Raw genomic sequence first — 12,287 nt, forward strand, 5'->3', positions numbered from 1 at the left:
TCTTAGAATGTCAGTGGGATCTTCCTCAGTGAGGAAAGATGTGAAAGTGAAGCCAGAAGTCCCTAAAGCGGCCTGCCTTTAATGGTCCTGCTGATTCCCAGAGATCTGGAACCTAGAATATAGCATTCCTTCTCACCAGTCAAGTACCTCCTCTGTGGCAGTTCTGTGTTTTGGTACTTCTTGCATCTACATTCATGACAGGTGTCCCTTCCATGTCCTTTGGTGTGACATTCAAGTATAATGGTCTTATGATCAGGAGTTTTTGGTTGCAAATAGCAGAGACTTACTTGAGTTTTCTCAATTGAAAAGGGAATTTATTATAAAAAAAGGAAACTGGTTTCTCTTTTCTCTAGATTGTTCATGGACCGTAATGAGTTTTTCTCATGATGCATCTGTTTCATGTTACTTTTCTACTCTAGTTTCTCCCTCTACCAGTCAGGTTTCTCATCTTACCCAGAACTGATGTCCTCTCATAAGTTTGGATACAACTTGGCTTTAGCTTGACACAGATTGATTCTACCTACTGTTTTTTCAACTTCTGCACTCTCTGTTAATTAACTCAGCATCTCTATATTTCTCTATAATTTCTTTTCTTTCTTTCTTTCTTTTTTTGAGACAGGGTCTTGCTAAGTAGACCAAGCTGTTCTAGAACTCATAATCTGTCTTAGCCTCTTGAGGGCTGAGATTACAAGTATGAACCACATACTCAGCTATGTACCACCACTATGTTTCTTAATTAAAATTTTCAGAAGTAAGAATTTGGTCCAGATAATCTTTTCATGCCAGACTAAATGTAAGTCATTACAGGCTAGTCAATGAATTTGGTTGTATTTTTGTCTGGTATCAATGCTTGATCCAACTCCATGTGGCTCCTCAAATGCAGGGTAAGGTCATAGGTTATAAAATGTGAAAATCTAGGCAGTTAGAAAGAGCTCTGATATGAGGTAGTTACTTCATCAAGTTAGGTACACACAATCAAACCTTCAAACAACTAAGATAACTAAATGGCAGGAATCACCACATACCTATCAGTACTAACACTTAATGTCAATGGACTTAATTCACCCATCAAAAGACACCGTTTGACAAAATGGATTAAAAAAGAAGATCCAACAATTTGTTGCTTACAGGAGACTCATCTCACCGACAGAAATAAGCATATGCTTAGGATGAAAGGCTGGAAGAAGATTTACCAAGCTAATGGCCCCCGAAAACAAGCAGGAGTAGCAATACTTATCTCTGACAAAGTAGACTTCAAACCTACATTGATCAAACGAGACAAAGAAGGACATTCCATACTAATAAAAGGGGAAATAGACCAAAAGGAAATAATAATCATCAATCTGTACGCACCCAATGTCAACGCACCCAATTTCATCAAACATACCCTAAAAGACCTAAAAGCATATATAAACGCCAACACAGTGGTTGTGGGAGACTTTAACACTCCATTATCATCAATAGATAGGTCATCCAAACAAAAACTCAATAAAGAAATCCAAGATCTAAAATATGCAATAGATCAAGTGGACCTAGTAGATGTCTATAGAACATTTCATCCAACCTCTACACAATATACATTCTTCTCAGCAGCCCATGGAACCTTCTCCAAAATAGATCATATCCTAGGGCACAAAGCAAGCCTCAGCAAATATAAGAAAATAGAAATAATACCGTGCATACTATCTGACCACAATGCAGTAAAAGTAGAACTCAACAACAAAAGTAAAGACAAAAAACATGCAAACAGCTGGAAACTAAATAACTCATTACTTAATGAAGAATGGATCATCGATGCAATAAAAGAGGAAATTAAAAAGTTCCTAGAAGTCAATGAAAATGAAAACACAACCTACCGGAACCTATGGGACACAGCTAAGGCAGTCTTGAGAGGAAAGTTTATAGCCATGAGTGCATATATTAAAAAGATTGAAAGATCCCAAATCAATGACCTAATGATACATCTCAAACTCCTAGAAAAACAAGAACAAGCAAATCCCAAAACAAATAGAAGGAGAGAAATAATAAAAATAAGAGCTGAAATCAACGAAATAGAAACCAAAAAAACCATACAAAGAATTAATGAAACAAAAAGTTGGTTCTTTGAAAAAATAAACAAGATCGATAGACCCCTGGCAAACCTGACTAAAATGAGGAGAGAAAAAACCCAAATTAGTAGAATCAGGAATGCAAAAGGGGAGATAACAACAAACACCATGGAAATCCAGGAAATCATCAGAGACTACTTTGAGAACCTATATTCAAATAAATTTGAAAATCTAAAAGAAATGGACAGATTTCTAGATACATATGATCATCCAAAACTGAACCAAGAGGAAATTAATCACCTGAATAGACCTATAACACAAAATGAAATTGAAGCAGCAATCAAGAGTCTCCCCAAAAAGAAAAGTCCAGGACCTGATGGATTCTCTGCTGAATTCTATCAGACCTTTAAAGAAGAACTGATACCAACCCTCCTTAAACTGTTCCATGAAATAGAAAGGGAAGGAAAACTGCCAAACACATTTTATGAAGCCACTATTACACTTATCCCAAAACCAGGCAAAGACACCTCCAAAAAGGAGAACTATAGGCCAATCTCCTTAATGAACATTGATGCAAAAATCCTCAACAAAATAATGGCAAACCGAATTCAGCAACACATCAAAAAGATTATCCACCACGACCAGGTAGGCTTCATCCCAGGGATGCAGGGGTGGTTCAACATACGAAAATCAATAAACGTAATAAACCACATTAACAGAAGCAAAGACAAAAACCACTTGATCATCTCAATAGACGCAGAAAAAGCCTTTGATAAGATCCAACATCATTTCATGATAAAAGCTCTAAGAAAACTAGGAATAGAAGGAAAGTTCCTCAACATTATAAAAGCTATATATGACAAACCTACAGCCAGCATTATACTTAACGGAGAAAAATTAAAACCGTTCCCTCTAAAATCAGGAACCAGACAAGGATGCCCACTATCTCCACTCCTATTCAACATAGTACTGGAATTCCTAGCCAGAGCAATTAGGCAAGAAGAAGGAATAAAAGGAATACAAATAGGTAAAGAAACTGTCAAAATATCCCTATTTGCAGACGACATGATCCTATACCTTAAAGACCCAAAAAACTCTACTCAGAAGCTTCTAGACATCATCAATAGCTATAGCAAAGTAGCAGGATATAAAATCAACATAGAAAAATCATTAGCATTTCTATACACTAACAATGAGCAAACGGAAAAAGAATGTATGAAAACAATTCCATTTACAATAGCCTCAAAAAAAATCAAATACCTAGGTGTAAACCTAACAAAAGATGTGAAAGACCTCTACAAGGAAAACTATACACTTCTGAAGAAAGAGATTGAGGAAGACTATAGAAAGTGGAGAGATCTCCCATGCTCATGGATTGGTAGAATCAACATAGTAAAAATGTCTATACTCCCAAAAGTAATCTACATGTTTAATGCAATTCCCATCAAAATTCCAATGACATTCATCAAAGAGATTGAAAAATCTACTGTGAAATTTATATGGAAACACAAGAGGCCACGAATAGCCAAGGCAATACTCAGTCAAAAGAACAATGCAGGAGGTATCACAATACCTGACTTCAAACTATATTACAAAGCAATAACAATAAAAACAGCATGGTACTGGCACAAAAACAGACATGAAGACCAGTGGAACAGAATAGAGGATCCAGATATGAAGCCACACAACTATGAGCAACTTATCTTTGACAAAGGAGCTAAAAATATACGATGGAGAAATAGCAGCCTCTTCAACAAAAACTGCTGGGAAAACTGGTTAGCAGTCTGCAAAAAACTGAAACTAGATCCATGTATATCACCCTATACCAAGATTAACTCAAAATGGATCAAGGATCTTAATATCAGACCCCAAACTCTTAAGTTGATACAAGAAAGAGTAGGAAATACTCTGGAGTTAGTAGGTATAGGTAAAAACTTTCTCAATGAAACCCCAGCAGCACAGCAACTAAGAGATAGCATAGATAAATGGGACCTCATAAAACTAAAAAGCTTCTGTTCATCAAAAGAAATGGTCTCTAAACTGAAGAGAACACCCACAGAGTGGGAGAAAATATTTGCCAATTATACATCAGACAAAGGACTGATAACCAGAATATACAGGGAACTTAAAAAACTAAATTCTCCCAAAACTAATGAACCAATAAAGAAATGGGCATGTGAACTAAACAGAACTTTCTCAAAAGAAGAAATTCAAATGGCCAGAAAACACATGAAAAAATGCTCACCATCTCTAGCAATAAAGGAAATGCAAATTAAAACCACACTAAGATTCCACCTCACCCCTGTTAGAATAGCCATCATCAGCAACACCACCAACAACAGGTGTTGGCGAGGATGTGGGGAAAAAGGAACCCTTTTACACTGTTGGTGGGAATGTAGACTAGTACAACCACTCTGGAAAAAAATTTGGAGGCTACTTAAAAAGATGGACATCGATCTACCATTTGATCCAGCAATACCACTCTTGGGGATATACCCAAAAGACTGTTACTCCAGAGGCACCTGCACATCCATGTTTATTGCGGCACTATTCACAATAGCCAAGTTATGGAAACAGCCAAGATGCCCCAGCACTGACGAATGGATTAAGAAAATGTGGTATCTATACACAATGGAATTTTATGCAGCCATGAAGAAGAACGAAATGTTATCATTCGCTGGTAAATGGATGGAATTGGAGAACATCATTCTGAGTGAGGTTAGCCTGGCTCAAAAGACCAAAAATCGTATGTTCTCCCTCATATGTGGACATTAGATCAAGGGCAAACACAACAAGGGGATTGGACTATGAGCACATGATAAAAGCGAGAGCACACAAGGGAGGGGTGAGGATAGGTAAGACACCTAAAAAACTAGCTAGCATTTGTTGCCCTTAACGCAGAGAAACTAAAGCAGATACCTTAAAGCAACTGAGGCCAATAGGAAAAGGGGACCAGGAACTAGAGAAAAGGTTAGATCAAAAAGAATTAACCTAGAAGGTAACACCCACACACAGGAAATCAATGTGAGTCAATGCCCTGTATAGCTATCCTTATCTCAACCAGCAAAACCCCTTGTTCCTTCCTATTATTGCTTATACTCTCTCTACAACAAAATTAGAGATAAGGGCAAAATAGTTTCTGCTGGGTATTGAGGGGGGGAGCGGGAGGGGGTGGAGTGGGTGGTAAGGGAGGGGGTGGGGGCAGAGGGGAGAAATGAACCAAGCCTTGTATGCACATATGAATAATAAAAGAAAAATGAAAAAAAAAAAAAAAAAAAAAAAAAAAAAAAAAAAAATGAGGTAGTTACTTGTAGAAGACATATTGGCAAGCAGATTCAGACTGCTTTGCCAGTCTGAAAGACAGACTGTTACTGTCTTTGTAACAGTAAGAATACCACTAAGATCCTGTGGAGTTTCCCTACAGTGACTATGTTACCTAAACCAAAGGGAGATAAAGGTAAGAAGCAGAGTGGAAGGTATTGGGAGCCAACAAAGTGAGGGATACTTGGCTGGTGGGCTAAATGATTTTTTGAGGAAGGAGTGTAGTGCCCTGCTCACCAAGAGAAGCCTAACCAACCTGTATGTGATTTGCCGACTTCAGTTTGGAAGCTGACTCCAAGTTACAAAACTCATGACCTATTGCCAGCTACTAGAGGCCTGCTTGAAACTTAGAAAAATTTCAATTTTAGGAAACATTAGTGGTGTCCTTATTGTTATTTTCTGTAAATAAGACCAAGTTATAAGAAATTAGAAAAATTAATCTTAAAAGTTATTGGCTGGGCATGGTGGTTCATACCTGTAATCCCAGCACTTGAGATGCTGAAGCAGGAGAATGGCAAGTTCAAGGCCAGCCTGAACTACACAATGAGATGCTGTCTTCACACCACTCCATAGTTTGACTGTAAAATATACATTAGCCTGTTTCAACTTCCATTACTACCCTTTCTTTATGAGTTGTCCCCTCCACTGTCTAATGCACTCCACTGCTGATGGCATGGCAAAGAAATCTTGTTGAGTTCACAATACCATAGAAATCTAGAAGTGCAAGGTCTGAATGAAGGAGGCAGTATCAGAGCTGAGCTAATCCAGGGGGTATATTGGGATAACAGAAAGACTATTGCATTTTTTTCTACCTGTGTGTATGCTTTTCTTTCCAGGACTACTGATTAGCTCAGGCTGTGCATTATACCCTTTGGGATGGAACAGCCCGGAGATAATGCAAACATGTGGGAATGTCTCCAATCAATTTCAGTTAGGTAAGGTGTCTGGACAGGATGGCAATAATGCTTCATGGAAAAGGTTTTCTAGCCTCTTTAAGGAGCTTCTGTTTGTTAGTGGTACTTTGTCTGAATCTCTTATGCTGTTAGCTTATGGAAGGTGGTGTTTGGGCAAAATCACAAGTGTTGGCTATAAATTCTACTTCTCTCCGCATTATTACACACTTTTACTTAGAGTCATTTGACCAGTTTGGAGAAACTCAAGAAGAATTTAAAATTTACTTGTAGCCAGACATGGTGGCACACATCTATAATCCTAGCACTTAGGAAGCTGAAGTCAGAGAGCTGTAACCTTGAGGCCAGCCTGGGCTACACAGTGAGACCCTGTCTCAAAACAAACAAACAAACAAACAAACACTTGGAGACTAATGATCTACTATCTTCTGAATAAATCCTAGTTACTATTAGTGTTTCCTTCTTAGCACTGTTTCCCACATATAAATTGACAGTATTTCTTATTAATCTTCAATGAGGATATAACAAGAGGTAATTTAGTTTACATGAAGCATGAAAAAACTAGATTAGGTGTAAATTGTTCCTAATAGTAAGAGCTGTTAAATATTATAAGTAACAGTTATAACTCTAGAATAGTCCTTGGTTTCCTACTCTCACTGACTGTAACTAATGTTTGCAGTTGTGAATTAGTAAGATATGAGACTCTAACTGGAAGACTTCAAACTATGTCCCCAACCTATCATGATGGAATTGGGTAGGAGAGGACATGTCTAAATTTCCTTGAATATATTCTCAACTGTAGGAATGGATTTGTGAACCATGAGTCCACTTGTACTCCCAATATTTTTCCCTCCTCTGTGTTGCCTGAAACTGTCTTTTGAGCCTCATCTGACTCATGTTCGGAGGAAGGAATGGTTTTCCTTACAAACATAACATGAGAGCAGGTCTATATGGAAGATATGACAAGTCTGGACTCTGTAATATCCATTATTCTTGATTCAGGTCAGAGAAGATTGATAAATATAATAATTTTGTCATATAGGATGGAATGAGGAAAAACATAGGGCAAGTGTTGAATAAAAGCAATAGAGTCATTGGTCTTGCTAGCTGGGCTAGAGAAAACTGAAAATTAAGCATACATCTCCTACTTAGTTGTTAGGTTTAAGATTATACCTTTTAAAAATAATAGCCTTATTGATATATACTTCACATACCATAAAATTCAGCTTCTTAAAGTGTATAATCAATGGCTTTTAGCTTATTCACAATGTTGTGCAATTATCACTACTATCCAATTCCACAATATTTTCATCAGCACAAAAAGAAACCTCTTACCCTTTAGCCATCAGTTCCAAGTCCCCTCTGCCTCCAGCCCCTGGAAAACACTGTCAATATGGATTTATCTATTTTGGACATTTCATATAAATAAAATAATGTAACATATAGTATCCTTGGAAGTACAAATGTATTTAGTTTTGAAGAAATCATGCTCAAAATGCAACAAAGACTCAAATTGTAAGACCTGAAACTATAAAACTGGATTTTTTTGTCATGTTGTTAAAGTTTTTGTTTTATGTATTCTATTTAGATAGTAGACCTTTTTAGATATTTGCAATATTTTCTCCCATTCTGTGGGTTGTCTTTTCACTTTCTTAACGTTATCTTTTTGAAGTACAAAAGTATTTAATTTTGATGAAATCAGATTTATCTAACTTTTTCTTTTGTTGTTTGTGCATTTGGCATCACAGGTAAGAATACAGGCATAAATCCAAGGTTATGAAGGTTTGCCCCTATGTTTTTTTTGTATACTGTAAAGTGGAAGTCCAAATTCCTTTTTTGTTTTGGATATCCAGTTATTAAATAGCCTATTTTTCCCCCATTGAATGGTCTTTGTACCTGTGTTGAAAAATCAATCACCCATAAATGTAACTGTTTGTTATTTGGACTCCTACTTGTATTCCATTGACTTATATGCGCATCCCTGAGCCAGTACCACACTATCTTGACTATCATAGCTTTGAGGGGCTAAAATTGGAAAGTGTGAGTTCTCCTTTGTCAAAACTATTTTGGCTATTCTGGGTCCTTTGGATTTCCATGTGAATTTTAGGTTCAGCTTGTCAAATTTTACATCAAAGTCAGCTGATATTTTGATAGGGATTGTGTTCAATCTGTACATTATTTTAGGGGGTATTGTCCTTTAATAATATTATGCATTCTGGTCCATTTACATGAGATGAATTTCCATTTAGTTAGGTCATGTTTAATTCCTTGCAGTGATGTTTTGTACACAAATTTCATTTCTTTGGTTAAATTTATTCCTATTTTATTCATCTTTAAAATATTTATTTTAATTGACAAACAATAATTATATATACTTATGGTATAAATGTGATATAGTAAACCATGTGTGCACTGTAGAATATTTAAATCAGGGTAATTAACACAGACATATTTTCTTAATTTTATTTTCAAATTACTTGTTATTAGTGTACAAAAATACAAATGTTTTTTATTTCTAGTTATTTACCTAGTTATTTTAGTATCCTGCAACCTTGCTTCCTTTATTGATGCTAATGCTTGCTTAGTGGATTACTTAGGATTTTGTATATAGAAGATCATGTCATCTGAAAATATAGTTTTGCTTCTTCCTCTACAATCCAGATGCTTTGTGTTTCTTTTTCTTGCTTAATTTCCCTGCCAAGGACCTCCAGGAAAATTTTGAATAGAACTAGTGAGAGCGGAAAGAAATCCTTATTTTAGCCCTGATCTTAGGTGTAAAATAGCCAGTTTTGCATCATTAAGTATTGATGACTTTAATCTTGTTTACCACAAAACTATTTTTTCTTTCTTCTTTTACTTAGTTGCATTCTATTCCTTTAGTAATCCTTTATCCTGTACTATATGTCTTCTTGAGGGCTCTAGCTCCTCTCTCCTCAATGTACTAAATATGTGATATTCTGTGAATCCCTAGAAATAAATGGAATAGTGAAGCCTACTTGAGTCAAGTCTCATAGTTCCCTTCATTGAACTAACTTTGAATTTTTCTGGTTTCTTAAGTGTCATTCATTTGTCTTTGGAGTTGGTAGGGAGGAGAGTAGATACAGGTATTGTTGATCTGTCAAAGTAAAATAAATTTCTCACTCTGACACTGTGACAGGCCTTCCACAGTCCCCAGCATGAAGGGCTCATACTTGTGTCTTCAACCCATCTTTCCATAGGCTTCTATTCCAGTTATCCTGAGCCATCAATACTATGATTTTTAAAGATTTTCCAATTAAGACTGCTCAATAACAGAAGTATCACCAAGCTTGTTCAGAAATGAACCTGTATTATGTCTAATACAGGTTGAGCAGTCCTAATAACTCCATTTGCATCTTGGTTTCTTGGATCACTAAGCCAATCATAAAAAGTCTTCGGCTACTCTGAAGAGACCACATAGAAAGTTCTAGAGATCCTTGGAGACAGAGATAGACTCAGTTGAATCCAGCCTTTCATCCATTTCTGCCAATGGACCAGACTTATAAGTGAAGCTTTCCTGGACTATCCATACCAGTCATATGAATATCACTGATTGACCCTGAGGTAATTTTTCTGGTACAGCAATAAGTAACCAGAAAAAATGCCAAACAATGTATATAGATATATTTTTTCTCTTGCCAAGCTCATTTTTATTTCACTATGAATACATTAATAAAATAACAAATAAAAGTAGACAAGGTATACAAAATGCAAGCATGAGTATATGTAGGAAAATGTGTTTCTAGTTTCTTACTTCAATAATCACAGAATTTAAGGGAAGAAAGTGACTTTAAAAATCATCACATTGAGTGATATAAGCCAAGCTCGAAAAGTCAAGCATCACATGTTTTCACTCATATTTGGACTCTAGACCTAAAATTATGATGATGATGATAGTAGGACATGAGTGTAAAAGGGGGATCAGTGGGAGGAGGAAGAGGAAATGAAAAGGTACTGGGGTGGTGAAGAGAACCAAAAATCTTACATATGTGTACACACACAGACATATACATATAAATAAATATATATATATATATATATATGGATACACTGTTTGAAAAAGGGGAGATGAGTGAGGGAGGTGAAAGAAATATAATGGGAGGTGAATTGTTCAAAGTATAGTGCATGCATCTGTGGAATTATCACAATGAAAACTCATATTAATATATGCTTATCTATAAAAAAATCTTAATTCTAGAAAAGCTAATTAATACTTGCCAAATCTCACAGTTACTTCATTCATTGAACTATTCATTTATTCATTCACTTAACTCTTCCTTATCCCCTATATGTTATTTTTTTGGTGGTACTGTGGTTTGAAGTCAGGCCTGGTTCTTACAAAGCAAGGGGTCTACCACTTAAGCCATACCCCTAGCCCATATTTTCAATCAAAAGTAGCTTGTATATGTTGCAAAATAAAACAGTAAATATATTTAGGTTGAAAATGCAGTCAGTCTTTTTCCTGAACTTAATCCTATTCCCCAAAATGACCACTAAGTTTTTTGCATTTTCCAGAAATTTTAATAAATATAAAAGTATTTGTTTCCAAGTGTGATCATATTTTTAATGTAAATATTGAGTTATTTAGCTAGCTATGCTTTTCAGCACTTTGAGTTTTTCACTTACCTATCTCGTCAATATATGTGTATATGTGTATGATATATGATATATGTGCACATATATACATATGTACATATATCATACTCCTACATTTTAGGTTTGTCATATTTTTTCATTTTTATAAGTAGCATATGCTTTATGAAGGCAGAGATTTTTGACTGTTGTTTATTTATATCTTGCTAGTGCCTGCTTGAACAGTATCAAATAGTAGGCACTGAATAGTTTTAGAATGACTAAATTGCATACTTTTAACTACTCTTTTATTTATGCACATTTACATTGTTTCCAGTTTTTAACTTTTCAATACATATTTTGGTGAACAACCTTATGCATATGTCTTAACATAATAGTATTCCCTAGCATATAGTATACAAACACATATGAGTATAGTTATTGGAATTGCAGCTCTCTAAATTTCAAGTTTTCCAAAGTTACTGATGAATTAAATGTCCTCCAAAGGGGTTGTACCAAGTTATTCTCCAACCAAAAAGGAGAGCTTACTTGTTGTCCCATCATCTTCTTGGTTTTTGCAACCATCATTGTTATGATTTCTTTCACTCTGGTATCTTCTTTTAATCTGTATTTCAGTAATTATGAAAAAGACTATGCATTTCATTTTATTATTTGTTTCAAACAACATATTCAATTAAAGTAACTTTCAAAGGTAACAGTATCTTACTTAGAATTATAATCCTTAAACATTTTTAGACTTTCATTCATTCATTCTAAGTCTACCTTAATTTTGTACCCTGAGTACCCTGAATAGAATGTTTCTGAGATTCAATTTGACATTGCTTAGCTTGGAGTCAAAGTCTTTCATAGCAGCTCATATCCTCAGGTAAGTTTGTCATCAAAGGACCTATGCTGCTTCTCTTTGAGTGGCCAAATTTTGGTAAATGCTGTCTTCTTTCATTTACCTATGGAAAAATATAAAGGGAGGAAGAAGAGAACAGGAGACCAACTTCTTCGTTCACTTGTTCTTCTTTTTTCCCTATCTGTACATGGGATGGAGGAGAACAAAGATGACATTAACAATAATCAAGATGTTTTTGAGCATGTACTGTATTCGACGCATTACATCAAGTATCCATTGAGAACAGGCAGAGAGAAAATAACTGAAAGAAGACCTTCTTGCCCAGGGGCACAAAACTTGTAACTGGCAGAACCAGGATTCAAACTCAAGTCCACGAGTATGCTAGCTAAGCTCTTAATCACTACTTATGTGCCATGATCATTATGAAATAATGATTGCTGTAATTCATTGAGCATTGCATACAGAAATCATGTTAATGCACTTTAAAAATTATTGTACACTTGAAGTATTTTTAAAAGTAAAGACTAATGTATCTATTGCAGATTGAGTAGACAG

General features: G+C 35.6%; 1 protein-coding gene across 4 annotated transcripts in view; it reads left to right on the plus strand.

Moving 5' to 3' along the window:
• The window catches only part of Lhfpl1 (LHFPL tetraspan subfamily member 1), a 61,305-nt gene that overhangs the window by 16,291 nt on the left and 32,727 nt on the right, over positions 1 to 12,287 (plus strand). For 3 of the 4 annotated variants that reach the window (XR_012444233.1, XR_012444234.1, XM_074062629.1), the window contains exon 3: positions 6,206 to 6,304. The exons of the other annotated variant lie outside the window; for it this stretch is intronic. Coding sequence is in view for 1 of the 3 variants with exons in the window: in XM_074062629.1 (XP_073918730.1) it covers positions 6,206 to 6,304 (99 nt within the window). In the remaining 2 variants the exon portion in view is untranslated. The remainder of the gene's footprint in view (positions 1 to 6,205; positions 6,305 to 12,287) is intronic. 4 annotated transcript variants of the gene reach the window in all.

This window comes from Castor canadensis, chromosome X (assembly GCF_047511655.1).
Source record: "Castor canadensis chromosome X, mCasCan1.hap1v2, whole genome shotgun sequence".
Lineage (NCBI taxonomy): Eukaryota > Metazoa > Chordata > Mammalia > Rodentia > Castoridae > Castor > Castor canadensis.